This window comes from Corapipo altera, unplaced genomic scaffold (assembly GCF_003945725.1).
Source record: "Corapipo altera isolate COAL_440 unplaced genomic scaffold, ASM394572v1 308, whole genome shotgun sequence".
In the NCBI taxonomy this organism is placed as follows: domain Eukaryota; kingdom Metazoa; phylum Chordata; class Aves; order Passeriformes; family Pipridae; genus Corapipo; species Corapipo altera.
Genome location: NW_020884925.1, coordinates 5,380,812 through 5,393,816, shown reverse-complemented (window position 1 = coordinate 5,393,816; position 13,005 = coordinate 5,380,812). Strand labels below are relative to the sequence as shown.

At 43.4% G+C, this 13,005-nt stretch overlaps 1 protein-coding gene across 1 annotated transcript in view; it reads left to right on the top strand.

Moving 5' to 3' along the window:
• The first annotated feature begins 11,394 nt into the window (after positions 1–11,394).
• The window catches only part of KLF13 (Kruppel like factor 13), a 28,590-nt gene continuing 26,979 nt past the window's right edge, over positions 11,395–13,005 (top strand). Inside the window, exon 1 of the mRNA XM_027657831.1 lies at positions 11,395–12,173. Coding sequence (XP_027513632.1) covers positions 11,633–12,173 — 541 coding nt within the window. The 5' untranslated portion in view covers positions 11,395–11,632. The remainder of the gene's footprint in view (positions 12,174–13,005) is intronic.

The following is a 13,005-nucleotide window of genomic DNA, read 5'->3' as shown; positions in this document are numbered from 1 at the left end:
ACTACTGCATGAATTGGGAACTAACCAATAAAACAAATGGCAGATTTTCAGTCACCTGTCTGCAAAACACCTGCAGACCAAGAATTCCCTGGTACAATGTGTGAATAATGTTAAACAGCAAACTATGTTTTGTCATATATCCACAGGCAGCTCAACAATAAGCAAAGTTTCACAGGCAGCTGAATTAAAGAAAAACTATTTCCTAGGGTAATCAGCATGGGGTAATTTATGCCCCCAAAGGGTAAAATGCTGCTGCGGCTTCCCATCTACGTGGCCAGGGACCTGTTCTCCAGCCACTTACCTGTTTTCAAAGGACATCTATGGAATTCCTTGGTTTTATCACTTGAACTCACAGAACAAGCTGAAAAGGTAATAAGTAGGAAACAGACCCAGAATTGGGTAAGCCTGGCTTCCACAACAACAACCATCTAGGAGAAAGGAGGACCATGCAAAGGAGACTCTAGGAATTTAGCTCTGCATTTTTATATATTTTTCCTTGAGCAAATTTGTGTGGTGACTGCACTGGTTCCTCTGTCATCTAATGAGATCCAGATTTTCCTTCTTTTATTCAAAAACATGTGGTTGATGCAAAGTCTGAAGTCTTACAGGCCAGGTGCCTCTGATTTCAATTGTATAAGAAACAGAATTGTACCCTAAGGACACTAAAGATTTACCATAGCAACAATGTCACCGATCACTTAAGGGAAGAGAGGAAGAAGTTTTAGGGTTCACCTCTGCTGTACATTTCCATTTGCACCAAGAAGCTATTTATGGTAAATCTATTTGGCAGAAAGATAGCACATACTCTTCCTCACAGGTGGGATGATCACCTTGAATGACAAATGCTAGAAACTTAGGATAACTCCTAGGGAAAACCAGCACTGGGAAAAATCATTCCTGATCCTGTAAAAGCCTATTTATATCTGAGCTAGTGAGATAATCGCTGATATGGTAAGCCTTTCCTGAAGGATATTAGGTGATTTCAGATGTTTGCAGTATATGGATCAGTGTGCAAGTTAGAATAGAATCACAGAATCATTTAGCTGGAAAAGACCTCTAAGATCATCCAATTCAACCTTTAACCCAGCATTGTCAATCCCACCATTAAACCATGTCTCTAAATGCCACATCTACACATCTTTTAAATTCCTCTAGAGATGGTGACTTAACCAGTTCCCTGGGCAGCCTGTTGCAATATCTGATAACCCTTTCAGTGAAGAAATTTTTCCTAATATCCAATCCCTGATACAACTTGAGGCCATTTCCTCTCATCCTGTCACTTGTTAGTTAGGAGCACAACCTCCTTTCAGGGAGTTGTAGACAAAGATAAGGTCTCCCTTGAGCCTCCTTTTCCCCAGGCTAAACACTCCAGCTCCCTCAGCTGCTCCTCATCAGACCTGTGCTCCAGACCCTTCCCCAGCTCCACTGCCCTTCTCTGGACTGGCTCCATCACCTCAGTGTCCCTCCTGTAGCAAGGGCCCCACAACTGGATACAGTACTTGAGGTGCAGCCTCATTCAAGGGAAAGTGCTCCCAAAGGGAATTTCTCTCATATAGCTCAATGTAGCACATGTGCCTGCTTCAGAACAAGTTTACAGGTAGTGAGCTAAACTACTGTTAGTTTAAAAGGAAGAAATCACAGCCAGGAATTTACAAAATGGATGTCCAAGTTCTCCAAAACTACACTAAAGGAGCCCAGTTTTCAAAATGTCTGTGTGCCCAATGCTCTCAGAAATGCCAGCATTTATATGGCCTTGCAGGGACATGCTGGAGAATGGGGACCTCCCCCAGTGCCAGCTGGTACCGCTCACACTTCTGTGGCCCAGGAGTCTTTCCCCCACTGCTTGGGCTTCCTGCAAATATCAATAAGTTTCTGCACAGTGCTTATTCAGATGAGGATCATTTCTGTACTACACACTACAAACTAAGCCTTTTTTAGTAGTTTGATGACACAGTTCTGCAACTGTCTTTCTCTGCTATAGAGATATGATCTATCTTCTGCATCAGGAACTGACTCAGGAGGAACACACTGTCATGTTAAATGATGTCATTGTCACCTAGTGTTCCTGAAAAAAATAACCTAGAGAACTCTCTGAAGTCTGCCTGCATGTGACACATAACATCTAAATTGTGTGCCTAGCACTTAATCCATTTATTGGCATAAACTATGCCAGTAAAATGTATTTGCTTTTAAGGTGTCAGCAAAACATGTGCCCAGGGCCCTGTGGCTGGGCATTTCTGAAAAGCCAGGACACAATGTATCCCAGTTCTCATCCTATAACAATAAAGTTGCTTGAGTGCGCATCAGAGTGCCTTTTTCTAGTTTATATTACCTTCCCACGTGGATTAAGTTTGGGAATCTGTGAATTGCTATGGGATAGCTCGTCCCATCTCGATCTGGATTTTAGGCAACTGTATGGTACTCAGACTTCAGTATGTAGCTGTCAGGTTATTGTAGAGATGAAGAGAAGTCATAACACTGTCACGGAAGTGCAAGATGCCAGCACAGTGGCTGGGGAGCACAAGACATGGACCAGATGCAGATTTTATACTGATAGTCTGGATATTTATTATGGGCAATAAACAAGAAGAGGAGGAAAGAAGAACAGATCACTGCTTCATAAACCATTTCTGTTCATAGGGAATCATACAAACTCTGCATATAAGAAAGTACATATGTATTTAACAATGTTAATCCCAGAGTTTACAGTATCAAAAGGCAGTGAAACAGCATATGTTCACAGATGAGAAAGAAAGGCTGGCTTAGCTTCTCAGGCCCTGTTTCAGGGAGCAGGATAAGTCTGCTGGCTAAGTCTCCCTTGCAGAAATGGAAATAAAACTTCTTGGCTGCAGAACAACTGACAGTAGTTCCAAAGAAAAAAAAAAATCAAGTTTCACAAAGTCAGGCAGATCTCCCATTGCTGCCAAGAAATCCACAGCAGAGCAGGAGTCACCGAAAGCCCTGGACTGGACCAGCCAAAACAGCACTGGGACACTGCCCAGGGGAGACAGGATCAGGAAAAGGGACTGCTTTTCATAGAGAGGCCACAGCAGGAGAAAACCAAGTCCCACAACGAGTGTTCCCTCAGTCCCCCTGCAGTGGGATGGGGAAGAGAACTGGAAGGGCAAAAGTGAGAAAGGTTTCATGTTGAGATTAAGACACTTTAATCGGGAGGGGTAGAAGCAAAACAAACCAAAGAAACACAAGTGATCCAAATCAACCACCACCAGATACCCAGTTCCCATGCAATGGCAACCCCTGGAAAACTCACCCCAGCCTCACTGCAGAGCATGGTGTGGTACAGTCTGGAATATCCCTCTGGTCAGCTGGGGTCAGCTGTCCTGGCTGTGTCCCCTCCCAGCCTTCTCACTGCAGGGGCAGAGCGAGGACTGGACACAGCCTGGGGGCTGTGTAAGCACTGCTCAGCAGCAGCTGAAACACCTGGATGCTATCAGAACAGTTCTGTTCCCCAATCCAAAGCACAGCACTGTACAGCTCCCTGGAAGTCAAGGAACCCCATCTCAGGCAGAGCCAGTACAGGGCCCCACTTGCAGACAGTTAAAGCTGACTGAACCCTGCCAACAGCCACCACTCCAGAGACCCGTCAGCCCCCAGCTGCACTTGAGGAATGGTTTCCAGGGGAGTGGAATTCAGGCTTGGGTGCTTCACTCTGCTTTAATGAATCAGTAAGACACAGATTCACTTATTATGCACAAAACTCAGGGAGCTGACTTGCACAGTTTGCACTGAAGGCTGTGTGGATAGACGGACAGACCATGCACCTGGTCTAGTGACCTCAATGCAGGAAAAGCATCTGTATTCCTAAAGACAGGAGTGAAAGGAAAATTTACTGCACAAAGGCCAGTAAAGCAAAGGCCAGTGCTGATAAATTTTTTAACACAGGGCACCCACTTAAACACTGTGTTTCTGCCACAGACCTGGGTAGCACTCCCTCAGCTGGACACTGCAAATTCTGCTGGATTTGGATTCTGCCACACAGGTGGCCAGGGCTCTCCTACCTTGGGAACAAATTTTGCAGAGGTGGGATCTCACAGACCCATTTACCTTCAGACTCTTGAAAAGGGTCAAAGTTTTCCAGCTAAATGGACGCTGTGGGTTAACAGTTTATTTCTTCAGTGGCAATCTTTATGGAAAGCAAATAAAGATACAGGTCACATGAGACTGCTGAATACCAAATAGTTTTACTTTACATATCACAAGTTATAGACACAATAACCACTCCCACCCACTGGGTCACTTTTTCAGCTCTCCAACATCAGAGATTTCTGAGCAATCTAGTTCAGTGTGGTTCAGTCTCTCTCAATCTCTCTCTTTAGTTGACCTTTGAATCAAGCAGCAACAGAACAGATTTCTTTCTTTCCCCTATGTGCTATATTTCCTCTACCAGTAGTTTCCTCATACTCCCCATAAAAGGAAAGAGAAAGGTTATTCAGAGATGCTTGTCTGTATTATAATTTGCAGTTACTTTGCTAAGCAGTTCTCTCATCAGCCTCATCATGTAATCACCTCTCCTGAATCTCCATTACACCCTCACCTTTATATCCAGGTTCACACTACAAAAAATGCTTTGCCATGGAAAGCAGCCATTTTCTTACCCATGCAGGCTCCACTGGGATGCACAGCTACCAATACTTTACCACTACATTATGCTGTCTGAAAGAAGTTCTTTTCTTCTTTGCAGTGGCTCAGTTCAGAGGCAGGAGAAAAACTGATAGAACCCTCTACTCCAAATTCAGTTTGCAGTCTCACACAAACATAAATACCAACTGCCCAACAGCAAGCATTATTCATCAGCTGTACTTAAACATCAGATCTTGTCAGAATAATTCTGCAAATATAACATGCCAATTTTTGAGCATTGACCATTTCAGCAGGCCTAACATCTTACCCATCTGACATTGTAATATCTGCTTCAGATAGCATATTGCAAAAATATTCAGCTGATTATTTCACAGTGGTATTTTCACCTGTGATTCACTGCTGACTTGCAAGTGTGAACATGAATAAACGTTACGCAACTTTTACTGAATAAGCTACTAGATCAATTCACTCATCTGAGCACTTCCTGGTATTGGGCTGGTATTTTCTGTGGTTTTGAATGAAGCTTAGCAAAACTGACAACACGCAACATCACACATTGCAAAAAGCACAGGTAAGTTAAGAAACAGAAATAATAAACGGATAAATCATAAAAGACCAAAACCAGCACTGAAACAAGTTAAACTGAGCTCAAAGTGATGATTCTGTGGATGGATGAAATCCAGTGGAAGTGGTTCTTCTCAATACATGGCCTCTAACTTCCTCTGTTTTCACTCTGTAACAGCAGTCAGGTTTTGCCAGCTGTGAAGCAGAAAGTGATGAAGTTGTTATTTTATGTTTTACCTTCCTATATTTGCTGTACCTTAACCTGAACACCTTCCTTTTGTTTGGTAAGCATTATTCAACTTGATGTTGCATTAAAAAGAAGTTATTTTCTTCTTTTTTCTGACCTGATTCCTCACAAATACATACCAGGTAGAGAACTGGATTTCATCATTGAAGTTCTATGATGTTCTTATGGCAGGAATGTTACATTTCCCAATACTCTTAACTTTTTACATCAACAGTTAAAAAGCCCTTTACTGGTGCAGCTGCTGACTTGTTATGATTGGATGTCTCAGAACCACTGGCCACCAGACATTACTCCTTCCCTTGGAAGTTTTTTCAGTGTGCTACAGACCACTGACCTACAGCTTGGCTCTCACTGAATTGCTCTCCTGTAATATACGATGAACAGCAACCTTATAAAAATTATGAGACAGAAAGGTAAAAGGAAGATGAAAAAGGAAATTACAAGCAAAAACCCTGGATGTTTATTTGTAAGTCAGCAGTTCAGAGGTCTGACCACAGCAGAAAGGCATGTCTGTGCCTGCAGATGAACCAAGACACTCTGGTGCCTCAGCTGCAGAGGTCAGGCACACTCTAGAACAAGCCTGCTGGGGATATTCAGTGATGCTGAGCACTGGGAAGCCTTTTAGGAGGACCTGCTGATCATTTTTGCAAGAAACAGCACTACCATCTTAAAGAAGGCCTGGTTCATGGCTGAGAGAAACCAGAGAAACTGGCCTCTAGAGCCTCACAAGTTATAGAGAGAAAACTCTGAGCACAGTTTTCTCAGAGATTGTCCGTAAAAAATATTGCAATGAGCACACAACTGCAGGTGTCTCCTGGGATCTGCTGAGCACCCAGCATCTGTCTGACAGCTGAAGCACAAACTGCATTTCATGATTCAGGTTGCTGCTCCCAAAGGAGTGCTTTACTTCTGCCTCTGGGATTTCCAGCCTGGAAAGGGCAGTGCCCAGAAGCCACAGAACCTCACAAGTCCTGTGCAACCAAGAGGCACATCCAGGTTTGCCATGGAACCAGTCTTATACAGAGCAGCAGGAAAGGCTATTAAAGGCAAAAAGCAAAAAGAAGGAGTATATGAAAAAGTAAATCTCACCTTTCAAAACATACCTGTCTGTTTCCTAAATACTGTGATAAGTGGTATCCAAGAAGTCACAATTGATAAAATTATTGAGGAGAAGAAGAACTGGAACCGGATTCCAAAATAAAAGCATTGGAATAAAACACTTCCCTGTACAAGCGGCAGTGGTTCCACTGAGCCTTCCCCCCTATCTTTCTCCTCTCAAGGGGAGGTAAAAATATATAAATAAGTAAAATAAATCAAGACCTTCCCCCCACCCCACAGTCCCCAACTAGTCCTGCTGCTTAGAAATTCACAGATATTACTTTAACACACAGTGGCTTCGAGGATTATGTGGATATTCCTAATGAGTCCTCCCAAGAAATCCATTAAAATGGATACAGTTTGCATACAGTATCACTGATGCTCATTTCTAACATCTAAACTATTTAATGTTAAAGAAAAAGACTAAGCATTGAATAACAACTGTGCTTCCTTTTGTTTCTCAGCTTTTAGCATTTTCCACAAAGATACCACATTACACAGTAACTAACAAGTCAGTCAGACCAGTGGGAGGGAGCCCAGTTAGGACCCTCCATTTCCGTACCCCTTACATTGCAACACTGTCACTTCAGTCTCCTACTGTAGAAATGAACAGCTGAAAACAAAATAAACCTTTCAGTCGCTGTTTAATGTGAGAACATGTTTACATCTTCTTACACTGTTTCTGAAATGTCAAAACTGCTGACCTTCATGAATCAATGGCTTCCTGGCTTTTCAAATATTCGAGCCTTACCTTCACTTTTTGCAAATGTATTGCCAACTGTAAGCCACTATAGAGGGGTTTTTTTTTGGAGGAGGGAGTTTATTTTACAGTCCAAGTCTTTAACAATTGGAGACCTACTGGTGATATTGATATGAATTCAAGCAATTACTTGCTATGACACAACAAAATTGGTCCAAATTAAAATGAGCTAATGGGATTCTGAAGATGAGGGTGAACATCTGATACTCGCTCTTTTATTAAAACACTGGGACTTGCGAAAACATTCAGTGGAGAGCGTGGCTCATCTCTGGCAGAAACTTGTTCATGTCCTCCCTCTTCCTATCTTCTGCTAATTTGGCGTCATTATTAACCTGGTATCAACAAAAGAGACCTCATTAGGCATGCTAATCTCTGTGAGAGGTACAGGCCAGAGGCTTTATCATTCTGTTCCCTTTTATTCCCTTTTCTTTCCAGAGTCCCCCTCAAACCATGGAACCACTAAGGAGGAACCACAGGAAAGTATCAGTCAAGACTGATATGTTCTGTCAAAGTATAGGATTGGGGATACAGGTACCACAAGAATGCAGGTAGAGATATCTGTTATTTTCTTTGTTTCCTTTTTTCCTTGTTTCTTCAGTTTTATTGGAAAAGGAACTATTTACACAGACAAAATAAAATGAACCTACATCTTTTCATCTTATAGGCACTATGTAGGAACTGAAACAGGTAGAGGGACTACATGGACTTTTACTTTTTCTGTTTCATAAAGAGATTCCTGAGGTGATATAGAATCATGTAACTTCACTGAAGTCCATAGATCTCCTGTGGTTTATGCTTTTTGTGCGTCTCACTCGCTGGATCTAAAGCAGAAGTGTATGAAAAGAGAAGAAATTACTGAGCAAACTTATGCAGGAAAAGTGCTGTTCAAATACCTGCTACTATAAAACTGCATGTTTAGATCTTACCATGTTCTTGGGAATAGTAAACCAATTTCTCTCAGAAAAAAAAAAAATCCTCATATCGCCCACTCACAAAACTCTTACCTCAAATTGCTCAATTTTGCATATTGCAGTCTTCCACTATTATTTGGTTTACAGCATCCTTTTACCCAGAATAACAATTTTTACATCAGTTATAAAAAATGTTGCTATACATCAATTTTTTTCTTTACTTATTTTGGCCATGCAAAATAAAACACCAGTCGGGCATTTGTGTAAGGACTTTGTTCTATTCTGTTTAAAGTTCCTCTTAACAGAGTCCATAAAACTATTTTCATTTCACAAAGCATTTTAGAGTTTCTTATTCCTATAATTTAAAACAATGAGCTATTTTGGGAGAAGCAGAACAGGGTGAATTCCATTTAAAATTATTCTGCTGTTATGCATTTGTAGCTAAAAAAATTCTAAGTTATGTAATAAGAAAACAATAAATATTAAGAACCTCTGCCAAAACCCAGGCAGTATTACTTGAGTGGATGCAAAAATAGTGCCATAACAGAGGAAAAAAGTCTCACCTCAACCTGTGGGACAAAGGTCTACAGGTGAGAACACACCAACAGTGTAACCAAATAAAGAAAATTAAATAGATAGGATCTATTTTTATTAGTTTTTTGTAATCTCAGTTTCAAAATTCAGCTCATTTGGTGAGAACAAGTCAACAGGTGTGTGATATTCAGCAAAGGCAAATTTGAGATTTACTATGTACTTAGAGAAATCCACTTTTCTACTTGCTCAGAGAAAATAAACATGCCATAAACAGCAATGAACAAATAGGTTGGTAAATATATATATGAGTACAAGAAAGAGTTGATAAACGGGCACACTATTTTGTCTAGTGATTTTCCATAAACTTTTTTGTACTACTGATCAAATGTAATGACTGAAATTCCTTACAAAGGAGACTCATTACCCCTGCTACTTTGCTACTGTTAGTTCACTTAACTACAGTTAAGATTTGCAATCCTGAACTAAAGCCAAAGCTGGTTCCTCTGGGCAGCTGGAATTATGCCCATGGCAAATGCACTTGTACATGCCAAGAGATAGTGTCTCTTTCACACAATTAGTGTGCAAGACTAGATAATTTTTTACTTCTAGTCAGCTATTAAAAAGTCAGAGGTATATTTTCCTTCATAGTTATGATGTAAAAGAGAGTAACACATGAACTCAAACTGGACTACACACACACCTGCCGAATATGACTAACTTTTCTTTCGCATCAAAAAGCTTTGTTACAAGTAACCTTCACAACACTGCTCTTTCCCAAACAAAGAAGTCATGCTCATAGCGTTCATAAAAGCAAAAAAGGAGCAAGTTCTCATCAAACTGAACCTCGTCCCCTGAGGCTGGGGGCTCAGAGCAACCATGACATTCCAGGTCTCTCCTGCACATTTTCTGATAGTTGTCCTTGATGCTGGAGTAATAACTTGTGAACCTGTGCCTAAACGTTGCCCTTTCCTCACTTCTCTGAAAACAGCCCGTGTTTCTCCTTAGATTGAGACAGCTGCAGGGTTTGTTCTCTGAATCTATTCCTAAAGAACCACCAGGAAGGTCTACTTAAGCAATTCTTCTCCCTCAAGGAAGAGGTTGAGCTTGAACTCAACTAAAATTTCTTCTACGTTTTCCCCAGGATTCCCTTTTCATCTAGGAGCAAATAGGTAGGTCCCAAACTCAACCTTTTTATTTGGATACATGTAAACACTTCCTGTAGATATGCTCAGCAGAACAAATGGTATGGTATGGTATGTCTGCATCAAAAGGGCTCGATTCAGCATCAAACCACATCCTCCTGCACAGGTTGTGCCTCCCTTGGCTGCAGCCTCAGGTCCCACATGGCAGCACTGCCCCGTTCAGAGGGCATGCCTGGGGCTGTGGCAGGCAGGGGACACTCGGGAGTGCTGAGGTGTGGTGCTGACGGGAACAGAAACCCTGGGTTTTCACAAAGCGCAGCAGAAGCAGACGTTGCTCCTGAATATGGTGTTTTCATGTGTACAAAACCAACTTTTTGCTCAACCTAACACCAGAACTATTTGAGTGTCTGCAACAGATGTTCACTTCATCTCACAGCTGCTCAAACTCCAAAGCTTTCCCTCCAGAAAGAAAGGCTTCCAAAGCAGCCCTCCTCTTTGTGAACGCCTCCGTCTCAGAGAAAAGGCCCATCTGTGCTAAAGACATGAGTTTCCAAAGAAATAGTCCAAAGAAATATGTTTCAGTAAAGATAACAGGCACTACAGAGCGCCTTCAGACCTCCCTTTGGATGGGTTTCTTTACCTTTCTTGGCAAGTTAATCACACACACGACTCCCTTGTTGACTCAGGCATTAATCTCTATAAAACCGGCTGAGCTGTATGTTCAGCAAGCTGAGAATAATAATGAAACCCAAATTATTTCCATTTGTAGTTTTGAATAATCCAGAGGCCGCAGAGCACTGGGGTTTTGCCAGGAAGGTGGGCGATTCCAGGTGTGTTCCCTGGCCGTCACTTAAACCCGTCACAGCCCATCGGATCCGCACAGGGGCTCCATCCCCACGGCCCCGCTGCTCACTTGGATCACTCTTTGGATCTTTGGGCAGGTCAGTGCCTGTCAACTGTCCCTGGCAGCGCAGCTCTGATGTGGGTGTTATTAGGAACAAACAGATGTTCTTGCAAAGTCTGCAGCGTGGCTGCATTTGGTGGCGGGAAGTGACAGGTTACTGGTTGTTCAGTTTTGAGTTCTAGAAAGGTGCAGTTTGCCCAGAAACGAGGGGATCATGGAATGGGGGACACATGGTAGGCGTCGAGAAGGCCCATAACACCTCAGCCAGCGAGGAAACAGGGACGGACGTATCGGACAAGGGGATAAAAGAGGCTGTGACCTTCATTAAATTGAGAGACCTCCCTGGGGACTGGACACTGAACTCTGCCTTTTATTCGAATAAAAGTTTAGTTAGCGCCTCTGCCTCTGGGATATTTTTGAGGCTCCTCATAACAGCAAGAGGCAGGTATTTTTCAGCAGACGGGCCGGCGGAAGCGCCCGCGCGGGGCGCTGCGCGCTGCGGCCGGGGCGGAGGGTGCCGGGCGCGCGCCCCCGCCGGCCAATCGGGCGCCTCCTCGGGTTCCCGCGCGCACCGCCCACCTGCGGTTGGGGGCAGGGCCGAGGTGCGGTGACGTCACGGGCGGTGGCGCCCAGGCCCCGCCCCCCCGTAACGGGCCGTGAGGCGCCGCTGTCACCGCGCGAGGGGACGCGGCCGGGCCGCCCTCACACAGCGCTGCTCCTGCGGGGACACCGCGGAACGGCACAGGGGAAAGTCTGCGTGCGTGATATTCTAAAAAAAAGGGAGACAGCGGTGTTGTGGTGTTGTTGGTTTGGGGTTTTTTTTTTTTTTTGGTCCTCGTCTGTTTGGATTTCTTTCTAAACTTATGAAAAATGGCAACAGCAGCATATGTGGACCATTTTGCGGCAGAGTGCCTTGTTTCCATGTCAAGTCGTGCTGTTATCCACAGTCCCAGAGGGGAGCCTGATCCCCAACCTGGTGAAGCAATATTTCCTCCATCCAATGGAGAAGATAAGCGGGAAGTCAGAGAAGCCGGGAAGGACAATGGACCCTCGTTACTGGTGGTAGCCAGCATTTTAGCAGACCTGAACCAGCATGTCCCAAACTCACCTGCGCTGAGGATGGAAAACACGGAGACCCTTGATAGAACAGAACAAATACACATTTCCATTGCTCCTAAGGAGTTTGGGGAAGAAAGTGTGTCTTCGGCTGGTAAGCATGGAGGAGAGCGAGCAGCCACACCTACCAGCCTGGCTGCAGTCACTGAGCCAAGCCCCAGACAAAAGAACAAACGCATAAGAAGCTGGACTGACCCTGGATCACCCCAGAAAAAGCACAAATGCCACTATGTGGGGTGTGAAAAAGTTTATGGCAAATCTTCCCATCTTAAAGCTCATCTAAGGACCCACACAGGTTAGTTACGATCCAGCCAGAGATTTATTTGTTACAGCTTGGTAATTAAAACCAAAACCAAACAAACTTGTATTTGGCCACTGTTATGGTTTCACCTCTCGGAACTCAAGCTCGGGAAAGCCAAACGGCAAAAAAACCCCAAAAAAACAAACCTCTGGGAATAAACCCTTACTGGGCGTAGATTCAAAGCTAATGTTGCCCTGTTTTATTAATGTCACAGGGAATGGCATGTGGGTCATCTGTGTGGATTGTACCAAGCTGTAATTTTTAGCTGCTAGCCTTCCTGTTCTGTGTGTCTTGTACTTCCCTTTCCAATACTTCTTACCTTCCTGTTTTTCCTACCCCATGCTCCCATCATTATACCATGCTTATCACTTCCCATGCAAGCTTTATTATTCTTGATATTTTAAAATTAAATGTTCTAGAGGCACCTAAATGGCTGTGTGTCTGTTTCTTTCTTTAGCAGACACTTTGTGAAAGCTAGAGAAAGCAGAAAGGCAGATGGAGAGGCTGAACACCATAAATGAGGAGAGAGGGGGATAGGGGCAGTCTCTGAGAGGCTTTTGACAGCTGGGTAAAACCAGTTTAAAACCAAAAAACATTGGAATTCAACCATTAACTTGTACTCATCAGTGCTTAGTGTTTACTTCTTGCTGAAGACTTATCTGACCACTTTTTTGTTGCTATCGTAATTTATGAGACACACCCATAGAAAAAGTGGAAGTCTTGCAAGCGCTGTGAAAGTTGTCCTGAAAGTATTAGGAGAGCCATCTTGAAAGAGGCCCCAGGACTGGCCACACCTCATGCCTGGTGCTGGGGAACAGGATGGCTT